The following is a 14862-nucleotide window of genomic DNA, read 5'->3' as shown; positions in this document are numbered from 1 at the left end:
AGATAGTCTGGAATAAAGGCAGGTAGTACTTCTTCTGCTTGAATGTGAGAAGTCTGTAGAGTGTTGCCTCCCAGTGAAAAGTGTGCTCATGACTTGGCCTGTGCTTTACAACACTGAACTTAGATTGGGTTCTTTGGATTTAGCCTACTTGGAATCATTTCATTCTGTTCTTTGGGACCAAAGTTAGCCCCTCATCCCGATCAACTGCTAAACAAACTTAAATTGTTATAATGGTCTGTAGAAAGAACTAAGCTGGTTTGCTATATGAAAAGAAATATCTCTTCCAGAAAAACTCTTTTCCAAAGGATCAAGAGCCTTTAAAATGTTTATATTCTTTGACTTTATAATTTCACTTCTGGGAGTCAAGTCCTAGATATTAACAAGGTTTTTTTTTTTTTTTAATGTATGCATTTATCAATATGTTGAGTTTATTAATATATTGAAGAGTGGTATTGCTTAAATTAACAAATTATCATATACGCATTCATCATTAAACATGAGGTATTCTATAATTTCTTAATGAGAAAATATTCACTGTATAATAGTTGACAGAATCAGATCTGGGGGAAAATTAATACATTTGGAAGATAATACATGAAATTGTAAACAGTGGATAACATTAGTTGGGGAATTCTGAGTCATTCTGATTTTCTTTTCTTTTTTAATGTTTTTATTTATTTTTGAGAGAGAGAGAGAGAGAGAGAGCACCAGCAGGGGAGGGGCAGAAAGAGAGGGAGACCCAGAATCCAAAGCAGGCTCCAGGCTCTGAGCTGTAGGCACAGAGCCCAACGCAGGGCTCGAACCCACAAACTGTGAGATCATGACCTGAGCCGAAGTTGGATGCTCAACCTGCTGAACCACACAGACGCCCTGTTATTTTCTTTAACCTTTTCTGTGTTTTTCAAATTGTACTAGTGAATGTTGGTAATGGGTGGAGCGAAGGGGGAAATGTGTTTTTTTCCTTGGGTTAAATATGTCTATCTGATGGAAGGTAGTTAGTGGTACCATCTTAAAAGCCAAGTACAGTACCCAGTTTTAGAAGTTCCTTAATAGCCACAGTGTAAATAGGAGTACTTGAACCAGCTTCCTCTTGATACCTGCAACTGATTAGCCTGCAATTTCTAGGAAGGAAGGAAGGAAGGGAGGGAGGGAGGGAGGGAGGGAGGGAAGGAAGGAAGGAAGGAAGGAAGGAAGGAAGGAAGGAAGGAAGGAAGGAAGGAAAGAAAGGTAAAGGTAAAGGTATATTTCACCCCACAGTCGATCTTAGGAGATAGTCTCATAGTCCTCTGCTCCGAATCTGGAAGAAATAGGAAGAAACTGATAGTAATGTTTGAGTACCTGCTGTGTGCTGGTATTTTATTCAATATTCACAGTAATTCCAAATGTGAGATGTAAACCTATTTTACTAATTTTATAAATGCAAAAGTTGGAAGAGCTTAAATAGATGGCCAGAGTTACATAGCTCATAATTGCCCATGCCAGGAGTCCAGCCCAAATAAGCCAGACTCCAAAATCTGTATTTTCTCCGTTTCTATCTTTAGGTAAGTTTTGAAGTTGAGGTGTTTTAATTAGCTATTGGAAACCCAAGTTCTGGCTGATAGACATATATTCGAAGCATTCTTTGAATTTGTGCAAGAGAATGAATTAGGTAATAGCATGAAAGCAGGTAGATGCCTATAAATGTAGGGTTCATACATCATTGTTGAGCGCTGGCTCAGTCTTGTTTTTGCTTGTTTGTTCTTTGTATTCAGATTTTGATTCATATCCAGTCAAATATGTTGAAAACCCTGATAAAGATATTAAAGGATGCTGCAGACGGAAATTTATCAAAATTTGTGAAAAGACAGGAGTTCTCAGAAGAAGTGGTGAGTATGAGATTGCTGCAGAAATGATTTAAAGGTGAAAGGACATACATTAGAGTATCCACTTACTGTCTTCATTCTACAGGCCGCCACCTTAAAGAGTGTCAAGTATGGCAACATCTCTCTTTTTCCTGTTAAAAGATTTCTGTTTGGGTGCAAAGGTTTTTTTTCTTCCAACAGGAAGTATCCTCTGAAATTCTAGGAAAACTTGGTCCTCTTACATTATTTCCCCACCCCCCACATAGTGTTTTCCTGCATCCTGGGTCCCCTTTTTCCTTAAGCCCTCCGTACCTTCTGCCCACTCCCTGACCCCTGTGCCCTGGTTCATGGCGGAAGTAAGAGCAATGAGGAGAGAACTGCTGCCTCACCAACCACCTCCTGTCCTGCCTGCTCATCTTCCCTCCTGAAGCCATGGCAATTGAATGCACCTCTCTGGAGCAGGCTTCCCCACTGAGCCCTAGAGCCCATCCCTCAGACCCACTGCAAGACATCAGTTTAGAAGATACTTTACCCTCTTTTGAGCATCATGAACATCCCCGTCCCTGGGGATCATTCCCATCAGCAATAAGCTACAGTAGCTCTCATCTTAAAAATTAAAAAAAAAAAGTGTCCCTACTTACACAAATAAAAAGACACACTGTGTGTTGAGATAGGAGGACTCAACCCCATAAAGTCAGTTCTTCCCAACTTATTGTGATAATGTAACCTAATAAAAGTGCCGTTAGTTTTGTTTGTGTGGTTAAAGTTTAGTAGGAAGAACAAACTAACAAGAATAACTGGGAAAACCCTGTGAGAGGAGAGCAGGGAGGGGTGCTAGACCTGCCAGAAATTTAACCGTATTAATGCTTCTATAATCAGAACTTTGGTTTTAGGTACTGAATAGACCAACTAATGGAACTGTATAAATGTTTTTGCAAAACTATAAAACAAAATTAAATAGAAATGATAAGCAGTTTCAAAAAATTGAAAGCAGAAGGAAACAAAGGAACCCATGTCTCACACTGATGGCTGAAGCACACAAAGAGGAGCTACTGTAAGTCCTTTGAAATTTAGTAGTTTGTCCATCAGTAGCTAAAGGGAAAAAAACTGTAAGGAAATCGTAAATGACTGGCAGTGATGAGTTTGTTACTAATGATATTGGTATTGTTTTGACTAATGAAGAGGCCTGTTTGATTGGTTCACCCTCCCTGCTTTTCTCCCTCCTTCCCTTGCCTTCTGACGGTACTGGTGCCTGCTGGTTGGCGGGAGAGGGCAGCAGGCTCCTTTCTCCCCCTCTGACACTCTGTTGCCCTCCCAGCCCTATCCCTTTTTTGGACTTGCACCCAAAGGCTTCTACCTGCTGGCAAAGGGAGCTTGTCAGGAAACTAACTGGATATGATTAATTTAAAGCTTCTGTTTGGATTCCTTAGCGCTGTGGAAGTTGTGATCCACCCAAACCCTTTTGGAGTATGTTTTAGGAAAGTAGGGTAACTGGAAATGTAAACCTGTTTTAAAGTGCACAGTTTGTGCGTGTGCATCCATTACTGACACAACTTCAGTTTCCCCAACAGCACTAATGCTTATCACTCTACTTAGATCTGGTTTATCAATATGTTGTCCCCATTATATGACTGAAGCATCCAAACAAACACCACATTGAGAAATACTGATTTTTTTCCCCAAAGTCTGTAAGATTGACTTATTTCAAAAGCTCCCCCTCTAGCTGAGTGCGTTCCTGGCTGTTGTGAGGCTGCATGGGGAACTGCCGTTGAGAAATTATAAATAAACGCTCTAACTCCAGTAGCCTTTGAACAGCTCTAAATAACACTTGTAAGACTGTATGCAGAGTCCTTCATTATAAAACCTGCATCTTACAAGTGCTCTGGGTAGTGTTGATACGAACAGCTATTAAAGATGTCTCGTATGGGGCGCCTGGGTGGCTCGGTCGGTTAAGCGTCCGACTTCGGCTCAGGTCATGATCTTGTGGTTTGTGAGTTCGAGCCCCGTGTCAGGCCCTGTGCTGGCAGCTCGTAGCCTGGAGCCTGCTTCCGATTCTGTGTCTCTCTTTCTCTCTCTCTCTCTCTCTCTCTCTCTCTCTCTCTCTCTCTCTCTACCCCTCCCCCACTCACGCTCTGTCTCTGTCTCTCAAAAATGAATAAACTAGGGGCGCCTGGGTGGCTCAGTCGGTTAAGCATCCGACTTCGGCTCAGGTTGTGATCTCGCGGTCCGTGAGTTCAAGCCCCGCGTCGGGCTCTGTGCTGACAGCTCAGAGCCTGGAGCCTGCTTCCGATTCTGTGTCTCCCTCTCTCTCTGCCCCTCCCCTGTTCATTCTCTGTCTCTCTCTGTCTCAAAAATAAATAAACGTTAAAAAAAAAAAAAGATGCCTCGTGTGTGGAGATAAGGTTATACCTACCACCAAAGGAATGTTGAAAAGAACTGTTGGGTTGTTTTTTTTTTTAATTACTATGACTAAAATCTCTCCAAACATTCACTGTTTCTTCACTGATTTCTTTTTTGAAACTAACCTAACAATGGAGTAAAATCTCTTTTCTGCTTAAGTTGTAGAATGGTCCCTGTGACACCATTTGGTATTTGTGTAGTGATGGGAGAGAATTGATGCAGTATATGCAACTAGAGCAAAGTTATCTCCAGCTTGGCATGTTTGCTTGGCTGCTTTCGGAAACCATATGCTGCCCATTAGGTCACCTCACCTTCAACATGGGGCAGGGACTAAACAAGCTATTCATTCTTCTTAAGAATAACATACAATGCTGAAACTTCTTACCTGAAGGTTCCTGGGAGCCCTTGTTTGAAAGGAAGGTATGTTGGCAGCAGATAGGGTTATGATCTATCTAGAAGGTGACCAGAGGATTTCTTAGGGACCTTGATCACACGTAAATTTTATAAGATGCGTTGTTGGATTGTATCATAAATAAGGATTGAACGAAGTCAACTATTGATTTTGTTCAAAAGTAGCTTTACATTGTTATTTAGAGCTCACCCATTTTTGTAGAATTAAATGCCATTCTTACACTTGTGAGTCCAATGTTTATACCTTTGGTTTAGACATCTCCATGCCTCATATTTGTGTATATCCAACAACCTCTTGACTTACCCGCTTAGAACTTTCACAGCATCTCAACCAGAACTCTTGATGTTTTTATGCTTCCAAATCTGTTCCTCCCATCTTGCCCATCTCCATTAATTACCTCACCCATCACCAAGTTACTAAAGCCCAAATTAGGAAGATGTCTTTGATTCCTCCCTTTCCTTGACCTCTTCCTCAATAAATCCTTTCAGTTTAACTCCCCAGATATACTTGATAGATGTCTACTTCAGCATGTTTTGTCTATGTTTGCCAGTCTAGACTGTGATCCTCTCTCATGTGGACTGTGGTATTGACCTCTGGATTAGTCTCCACCCTCCCTTTCTCTACACGTTTAAACATTATCTGCAGATGTTTAAACCTAAATCAGATCCTGTCCTAATTTGGACCTTCTGACAGCTTCTAGAATACATTCCAGAAAACTTAATCATGTATAAAACCCTACATTTTTGGCCGTGCCTCCTGCTCTGATTGTTAAATTTGGCAAACTTGTTCCATTGCTGTTTGACTCCTTTTCCTAGTATGTTTCATTGTATAGTATGTACCACATAAACACCCTTTTTTTTTTAATATGAAATTTATTGTCACATTGGTTTCCATACAACACCCAGTGCTCATCCCAACAGGTGCCCTCCTCAATAGCCATCACCCACCCTCTCCTCCCTCCCACCCCCATCAACCCTCAGTTTCTTCTCAGTTTTTAAGAGTCTCTTATGGTTTGGCTCCCTCCCTCTCTAACCTTTTTTTTTTCCCCTTCCCCTCCCCCCTTGGTCTTGTGTTAAGTTTCTCAAGATCCACATAAGAGTGAAAACATACGGTATCTGTCTTTCTCTGTATGGCTTATTTCACTTAGCATCACACTCTCCAGTTCCATCCACGTTGCTACAAAAGGCCATATTTCATTCTTTCTCATTGCCATGTAGTATTCCATTGTGTATATAAACCACAATTTCTTTATCCATTCATCAGTTGATGGACATTTAGGCTCTTTCCATAATTTGGCTATTGTTGAAAGTGCTGCTGTAAACATTGGGGTACAAGTGCCCCTATGCCTCAGCACTCCTGTATCCCTTGGGTAAATTCCTAGCAGTGCTATTGCTGGGTCATAGGGTAGATCTATTTGTAATTTTTTGAGGAACTTTCACACTGTTTTCCAGAGCAGCTGCACCAGTTTGCATTCCCACCAACAGTGCAAGAGGGTTCCCATTTCTCCACATCCCCTCCAGCATCTATAGTCTCCTGATTTGTTCATTTTAGCCACTCTGACTGGCGTGATGTGGTATCTGAGTGTGGTTTTGATTTGTATTTCCCTGATAAGGAGCGACATTGAGCATCTTTTCATGTGCCTTTTGGCCATCTGGATGGCTTCTTTAGAGAAGTGTCTATTCATGTTTTCTGCCCATTTCTTCACTGGATTATTTGTTTTTCGGGTGTGGAGTTTGGTAAGCTCTTTATAGATTTTGGATACTAGCCCTTTGTCCGATATGTCATTTGCAAATATCTTTTCCCATTCCGTAGGTTGCCTTATAGTTTTGTTGATTGTTTCCTTTGCAGTGCAGAAGCTTTTTATCTTCATGAGGTCCCAGTAGTTCCTTTTTGCTTTTAATTCCCTTGCCTTTGGGGATGTGTCGAGTAAGAAATTGCTGCGGCTGAGGTCAGAGAGGTTTTTTCCTGCTTTCTCCTCTAGAGTTTTGATGGTTTCCTGTCTCACATTCAGGTCCTTTATCCATTTTGAGTTTATTTTGGTGAGTGGTGTAAGAAAGTGGTCTAGTTTCAACCTTCTGCACGTTGCTGTCCAGTTCTCCCGGCACCATTTGTTAAAGAGACTGTCTTTTTTCCATTGGATATTCTTTCCTGCTTTGTCAAAGATGAGTTGGCCATACCTTTGTGGGTCTAATTCTGGGGTTTCTATTCTATTCCATTCCATTGGTCTATGTGTCTGTTTTTGTGCCAATACCATGCTGTCTTGATGATTACAGCTTTGTAGTAGAGGCTAAAGTCTGGGATTGTGATGCCTCCTGCTTTGGTCTTCTTCAAAATTACTTTGGCTATTCAGGGTCTTTTGTGGTTCCATACAAATTTTAGGATTGCTTGTTCTAGCTTCAAGAAGAATGCTGGTGTGATTTTGATTGGGATTGCTTTATTCGATACCAGGAATGATTTTCAAGTACTAATTGTGAATTTTTTGTATAGCTTATAGAATCCCATGTAGTCATTCATACTTCTATGTGGCCCGGTACCTTGGTTTTCACCATTATAGATATACACTATACGTTTTAGTGCATTTGGACCTCCGCTTCTTGGAGAATCAGAAGAACAAGGAAGAAATCTTGCATAGAGATAATGATCTGCTCTTTGGCTTTTTCCAGCTGGCCAAAGCAAGGAAAAAAGTGAAGGATGTACCCGCCCTTCTGGCCAAATTTGATGAGATCTATGGGAAACTCCACATTAATGGCCAGGTCACCACTTGCACTTTGGATACTCTCCTCTGCCACACCCCTGGGGACAGAAAATCCCACATGGTACTATTAAATAAGAGGACAGTCAGCCATCGGACCTTCCAGCCTCTCAACCAGTCTCTGTGGGCTGAATAACCCTATGCTCAAGTCACTCATCGGTCTGAGCTGGAAGGGGCCTCCCAGTGAGTTAATGGCTTCCTAAGAAATCAGGCATTGTACTCCAGTGGATGCTATGTTAACAAACACTTGGTCTCCTTAAATTTCTGCGTTGATTTCGAACTGTCATGCTGATCTGAGAAGTTAATGTTGTGCCACCGTGAAGATCTAAATCGAGTCCAGCAGAAAGCTCCGCTCCCTCAGAAAGGACACTTCCTCTGTATAAAGGTCTAAGGATCCTTGAAGGAACATGACTGTGGTCTCCAGTCCAACTGCCGGTACCAGCGTAGAACCAAGTAAGCACTAATGGGAAGGAAATTGCCATAAGTGGTCAACTCCAGTAAATTTTGGGGGGAGTAGTTACTTGCAGACTATACTCTTGCTGAATTCAGGAGGTCTGGAACCCTATTTTGCTACTGTGAGCAATGGCTCAGGATGTTCTCACTGTTTGTGTCATCATCTGTCTGTGACCCTAAATAAGATGCTTGTGAATCTGCATATTGACTTGAAATTTTCATTTAAGTTTCATTAGGGTCACATTTTCTCAAAAATGAGAGAAATAAAAGACTCCTGAGAAGATATCTTGAAGTTATGTTTTGTTTTCTCAGTAGCACAAACTAACCCAGGACTTAGCTCTCAGAAGTGATAAGTTAACCAAAATTTAAATGGTTATTACTGTGGTCATAGGTAGGCCAATTGCTTTTCAAAATAAATGCCAGTAAAAACACATATGCTGTCTGTATTTTTTGTTTGTTTTTTAAATATTTGGTCCTACATTTCATCTTATTGATGATCTTCTCTTTTCTCTTGGAATGCTTTATTTTTTTGTAAAAGTAAATGTGTCCTGACAGCAGGTTAAAGTTTCCTCATTCTTTTTTTTTTTTTTAATTTTTTTTTTTCAACGTTTTTTATTTTATTTTTGGGACAGAGAGAGACAGAGCATGAACGGGGGAGGGGCAGAGAGAGAGGGAGACACAGAATCGGAAACAGGCTCCAGGCTCCGAGCCATCAGCCCAGAGCCCGACGCGGGGCTCGAACTCACGGACCGCGAGATCGTGACCTGGCTGAAGTCGGACGCTTAACCGACTGCGCCACCCAGGCGCCCCTAAAGTTTCCTCATTCTGATCGGTCACACGGTAGTTTGAAACACAGCACCGGTGAGTTGTGCCTTTTGTTTCTCAAGGCCCACGTGATGTTTGCTCCTTTCACCCATCTTCCTAGAGTTCTGTACACTCTTTCTTCAGTGCTGCTTCAAAAAGCGAGGTTTGGGGATGCCTGGGTGGCTCAATCGGTTAAGTGTCCGCCTTCAGCTCAGGTTATGATCTCACAGTTGGTGAGTTGGAGCCCTGCATCAGGCTCTGCTGACAACTCAGAGCCTGGAGCCTGCTTCAGATTCTGTGCCTCCTTCTCTCTCTGCCCCTCCCCTGCTTGTGCGCACATGCATGCTCGCTCTCGCTCGCTCTCGCTCTCTCTCTCTCTCTCTCTCTCTCTCAAAATAAACATTAAAAAATTTTTTTAAAAAGTAAGGTTTGCTTTTAGCTGATTGTTATTCAGAGGCAAGAAGTGTGCATAGAATCAGCAATTTTAGAGTAGGAGGAATCTTCTGAATCTCCTAATTTAACTCCCTCGTCTTTCAGGTGAAAGAAATGACTTGTCCAAATTGGTATAATTAGTTGCAGGTGGAGCTGCGATGAAAATCCCGATCCCTGGTCTGATACCCTTCCCACTAGAGCACATGTCTCTTCAGAGTTCAAATACTAAAGGAGGGCTCCCACGACTCACAGTGTGGCAACTCACTGTGTGGCCATGGGCTCACTGCAGTTTCCTTGTTTGTTAAATGAGCTAATCATACCCACCTCCTAGGCCTGATGTGAGAGTGGAATGAGGTGATCAATGTAAAGCAAGCCGAACAGTGGCTGGCACCGAGCAAGTGCTGAGTGGACGTTAAGTATCGTCATTTCTGTCAGTAGCACTCAGAATGTGGGTACCTAGTTGAAGAATTATATAAACAAATGTGTTCTTCCTTCTGTAAAGAAAACCCGAAGAATTTCTTTTGCTTAAGCTTGGTGAGGCCTTACCCCTTTTAAAGGAAACTCTGGGCCTTCATAGAATCTTAATTGTATTTTTTATGCCTCCTGTTTGGATTTCTCTACCTTCAGTCTTAGGGAATAATAGGGCATGCTTCCTGTCCCCCAACTTACCTTTTATCTTGTCTGACTTTCACAAAGAGCACTAAAATGCCTTTTATGCCCTGTGTGAATAGCTAACAACCATTCATTACCAAAAAAAAAAAAAAAAACAGTAAATAGCAGCCATGACCTTCCTAAGCTCTGTTGCTCTGAACAGCTGGTGGCTATGGTGGCTCTGCTGACTGCAGAAACTGGGTGATTCGATCTGTTCCCAGAAGTGATGCTGAGAGGCAGCAGTACAGCATGAACTAATGAGCCTTATGTTTACCCCAAAATAATAGATGATTCTGAAGGCTAAAACCCCATCAAGGGGAAAGTTTGCTTAGTGGATCATGAGCATTTCATTCTTTAAAGTTTCATAATTTCCTTGAAAAGTGATGTTTTCTTGCAATCGATAATTTGCCTAAAGCATGCACTTACTCTGTTAATGAGAATATTTGGACAGAACATCTTATTCCCCAACCCTGTTATGTGCCTTTGTAGATTGTTTCATTTATTATAAATGTCTCTTGCTTCAGAGTCCAGATGTCATCCTGGTGGATACAGCACAGTGTGAGGAGAGGAAAAGATCCCTCCTTCACTAGGTGTTATCGGATAGTGTTCTGGTTATGTCTTGCTGTGTCTCTAAGCCACTAGAATTTAGTGGCTTGAAACACCAATCATTTTCTCATTATCATTAGAATTGACTGGCTCGGGCAGGCTGCTCTTACTCTGGGTCTCAGGTGGTTATCAGTTGTTGGTGGCTGGGATTAGAGTCACCTCAAAGGTTTCTTCACTTAATATTTGTGGCAGTTGACGCTAGGTCCTCAGCTGAGGCTCCCTGACAGCATAGTGGCCGAGTACTAGGGAGTGTGCCAAGAGGACCAGGCAGAAGCTGTTGTCACCTTTTACCACCTGGTTTCAGAAGTCCTGTGGCAGCACTTCCACTCAAATCACAAGCTCATCCACATTCAAGGCGAGGACACATTCATTCCAGCTTTCAGTGGTGGCAATGTCGAGGGAACACATGTTTTAAACTACCAGAGACTTTTTTTCCAGCAAGCTCTTTAAACTTCTTTCCCATTGCTGCTTGTCTAATTAAAGTTACCATCATTAGTCCTGTGTCTTTCACCTATCTTCTCTACTATAGCCCACGAGGTTTCCAAAACAAATTTGTCCTTTTCAATTTAGAACCTGCTGAGGGCTCTTCACATCCCTCTGGATAAAGCTCTGTCTCTTCAACATGGTTTAGAAGGCCGTTCGTAATCTGGCCCCGGTTTGCCCAGCCAGCCCTATCCCTTGCTACTCCACACTCCTTCTTCCCTCCCACTCATTTTTCAGGCCATAACTTAGATATTTTTTCATCTGGAAAGGCTTTCTCTGTCTATCCACCTACCTCAAGTTCAGGTTAGGTGAACTGCTTCCGTGCCCCTGTGCCTCACTTATCAACACGTGTACCATGCTGCTGCCATTGTTCTCCATCCTTCACCACATTTAGGTTTCATGTCTATCTTGTTCTCTGCTGTTTGCCCAGAGCACGGTAGGGATCATATCAGAGGATGAGGACTCCTCAACTCACAAACTCATTTATGCTGTGTAATGATGTTGGTTGTCATCATATCCCCCTGTGAACAGATTTTTCTCTCCAGTGACTTCCACTCAGTCCCAGACACTCCACATTTAGGCCTGACCCCAGGCTTTTGCTCAGCCTATTTTGTATCCTTTTCTCCTCCAACCTAAAATGCCCTCCCACTTTACCCATCCTTTTCTGCCTATTCAAGATCCACCTCACGTCACCTCTTCCATGAGATGTTCTCAAGATGGAGAGCCCTTATGGATTCTCCATTCACTCATTCACAAAGTCAATATTGAGCAGCTTACACTGGACAAGGCACTATGAAAGGCTCCTAAGATGCCACAGGAAGAACACATCATCTCCATTTCCCAAAGCAGAACATTTTTACCCTGCCATGTTGAACTTAAGGACCTTTTGGTCTAGTCATTTGTTCATTGCTCCTACAGACAGTACTCCTTACAGAGTGATCAAAATCTTCCCAAAGAATACTCAGTAGTGAAATAGACCAATCCTAAGCAATTCAGGCTGATATTTTTTTGACAGCAATCTAAGAAGTTAATACAAAATTGAACCAATTCCTAATGATTATTACTGAGAAATTATAATGGGGAGGTAAAGATTTATCTGCTATAATTTAGGTAGGCAGAATTGGAGGTTTCTCTATTTCTTTGCAAGCAAACAAATTTCTTTTTCTTTTTTTTTTTTTTTAACGTTTGTTTCTGAGAGAGAGAGGCAGAGTGTGAGCAGGGGAGGTGCAGAGAGAGAGAGGGAGACACAGAATCCGAAGCAGGCTCCAGGCTCTGAGCTGTCAGCACAGAGCCCAGTGCAGGGCTCAAACTCAACAGACCACGAGATCAGACTGAGCCACCCAGGTGCCCCACAAGCAAACAAATTTCTTACGCACTCTGTACTCTCTGTTTAGAACCCCAGAGGAATTCATGGAAGACTTGATCTTGCTTAAAGGATATTTTGAGCTTTGATTTTTTTTTTTCCTTTAGGTAAATGTTTGATCTTTCTGCATAGCTTCCTTTCACTCTTTTTCATAGACAAAATGACAGCTGGGTATAAGGCAGTGGTTCTCAGACTTCAGCAAGCATCAGAGATACCTGGAGAGTTTATTCAAACCCAGAATCCTGGGACCCATCTCAGAGTTTTTGATTCCACAGATCTGGAGCAGAGTCCGAGAATGTGTATTTCTAATAAATTTCTAATAAATTCTCTGTTGCTAGTCTGGGGACTGTAGTTTAAACCACTATTTTTTTTAGGAAGCTTATGTTTTCTTATGTGCAGGGGAGACTTGGGCTTCAGTTACCATCTCCGTTCTTCTGGTCTCTGCTGTGACAAGGAGGAAAGAGCAGGCAATGGGGCCTTGTCCCTGGACTCCTGAGCAAGTATCTGCTGAGGTGTGTGTTGACTGCCATGTGCCTCCTGAGGACCCTCACTCTAATGTTGACCCACCTCCACCTCACACTCTCTCCACTGGAGTCAATGAATTAGGAATCCCAGGTCATTATGATTTAAGATCAATGAAAACTGTATTTAGTTTTTTCAAATTATACATACACATACAAATAGATACGTATACACATATGTATAAATATCCATGTAAACTAAGGCAGCATATGGAAGAATAGCACAGAGCTTGACAACAGAAACCCAAGATTTAAATGTATTTAATAACATTTCTATCTACAAATTTGACATACATTATGCATTTAAAAATGTGCGGTGAGCCAAATCTTTGTGAATTAACCCCCCAGTGGAAATATTTCAGAAAAGTAAAAGAGAGTTTTTAAAAGGAAATGGTTTGTACTGCATAAACAATGAATCGAGGAATTAAGTTGGCTTGAACAGCATTACCTCAAAAATATCTTGAGTGGGGCACGTGAGTGACTCAGTTGGTTGACCTTCCAACTTCGGCTCAGGTCATGATCTCACAGTTTGTGGGTTCGGGCCTGCATCCGGCGTTGGGCTGACTGCTCCGGGCCTGCTTCAGAGTCTGTCTCCTTTCTGGCTCTCTCTGCCCCTCCCCCACTTGCACGCACTCTGTTTCTTTCAAAAATAAATGAACGCTAAAAAAAAACCGCTTAAATATCTTGAGCAAAACTTGATATTGGTGTAATTCTGGTTGAAATTTTTGTTGTTGTTAATGTGTCAAAACAAGGGGATTAAAAAATGCCCTCTGTTTTCATGAACTTGGCATTCTCCAAGAGGAACAGACATTAAGTGAGTAACCCTGCAGGTGACCACATTGTTACAGTTGCAGTAAGGCCAGGGTGATACTTACTTCACTCTGTGGAATAGATAATAAGTGGCATGCGTTGTGAAAATATGTGCACATACACAGTAAGAGAGGACCTTTTCTGGTCTTTCATAGCACCAATTGTGTTGTTCATTTTGACATGTAAAGTGCATTACCTTGTGCTGTTAGAGAAATTTTTCCAAGTACAGTACATCTAGTGTCTCCTGAAGGATAAACTATCCTACCTGTGTTTTATTACCCCAAAGTGCCTTTGTAGCATATTCCTATACTATGATACTATAATGTGGCCTTTATATTTTTTGAAAGGGTGAATTAATTGGCATGTTTTAGTTAATGTGTATGGCCTCCCATGCTATGCTTTGAGTATTTCACAACTTTCTCATAAACTGGTTGCTCTTTCTTAGTTTTACATAAAACAGCCGAGACCTAGAGAAGTAGAATGCCCAAGAAGGGGGTGTAGGTGACTAGTGTGCATTAACACACTGACCAGAGCCCTTTATCTTCATTTCACTGCATGGGGTTTTCCGTCCAGTATTTCCAGGCTCTCAGCTAATCTGAGACAGAAGTGATTTGGGGAGAAAAGGGAATAGGGGGAGGGTACAAGAGTTTTACTCGAGTTTTCCCAGCTGCTAACGGAAGAGTTCAGAACCTTGCTGAACTGCACATTCTACCCACTTACGTACCTTACTGAGTTGATCTTCTGGGACTGTGACCTCCATGAGCCTCAGGGGCATATTTACCACAGTGATTAAAGGTGGGGTCTGGAGGGGCGCCTGGGTGGCTCAGTCGGTTGAGCGTCCGACTTCAGCTCAGGTCACGATCTCCCGGTCTGTGAGTTCGAGCCCCGCGTTGGGCTCTGGGCTGATGGCTCAGAGCCTGGAGCCTGCTTCTGATTCTGTGTCTCCCTCTCTCTCTGCCCCTCCCCCGTTCATGCTCTGTCTCTCTCTGTCCCAAAAATAAATAAACGTTAAAAAAAAAAAAATTAATTAAAAAAAAAAAAAAGGTGGGGTCTGGAAAAGAAGGCCCAGCAGAAAGAAAAGAACCCCACATTTGGCTGCTAATCAGTGCCCAACAGCTGAAATACTCCAAAGCCGGGTGTCTGGGATAGAAGACCTCATTTGATTAGGCTCTGAGAGGAAAATGCTCCAGCAGCTCCTGAGCCCACCTGGAAGACATCAAGGAATCGTGGTCTGTCACCTGCAGGCCTGCCTGGGAAATGCATTGCCTGATTAGTGATGTTCACATCCTTCATCTTTGCTGATTCCTTTTTCCTATCCCAAGTCAGGCCAACCT

The 14862-nt window shown here is 42.2% G+C and overlaps 1 protein-coding gene and 1 long non-coding RNA gene across 11 annotated transcripts in view; one reads left to right on the top strand and one right to left on the bottom strand.

The window, feature by feature from the left end:
• Positions 1 to 14862, top strand: part of PTCD2 (pentatricopeptide repeat domain 2) — a 117280-nt gene that overhangs the window by 25847 nt on the left and 76571 nt on the right. For 6 of the 10 annotated variants that reach the window (XR_009261828.1, XR_009261832.1, XR_009261831.1 and 3 more), the window contains exon 9: positions 1752 to 1865. Coding sequence is in view for 5 of the 10 variants with exons in the window: in XM_058730067.1 (XP_058586050.1) it covers positions 1752 to 1865 (114 nt within the window). In the remaining 5 variants the exon portion in view is untranslated. Of the gene's footprint in view, positions 1 to 1751; positions 1866 to 1947; positions 2593 to 2734; positions 2896 to 7316; positions 8290 to 14862 lie in introns of those variants that run through there. The other 4 variants (XM_058730046.1, XM_058730093.1, XR_009261833.1 and 1 more) reach the window with 3 other exon arrangements.
• The window catches only part of LOC131511952 (uncharacterized), a 33904-nt gene that overhangs the window by 16334 nt on the left and 2708 nt on the right, over positions 1 to 14862 (bottom strand). The gene's annotated exons all lie outside the window — the stretch shown is intronic.

Source organism: Neofelis nebulosa, chromosome 1 (assembly GCF_028018385.1).
Source record: "Neofelis nebulosa isolate mNeoNeb1 chromosome 1, mNeoNeb1.pri, whole genome shotgun sequence".
Taxonomy (NCBI): domain Eukaryota; kingdom Metazoa; phylum Chordata; class Mammalia; order Carnivora; family Felidae; genus Neofelis; species Neofelis nebulosa.
Note: the sequence above shows the minus strand (reverse complement) of the source record. Positions and strands in the feature narration are given on the sequence as shown.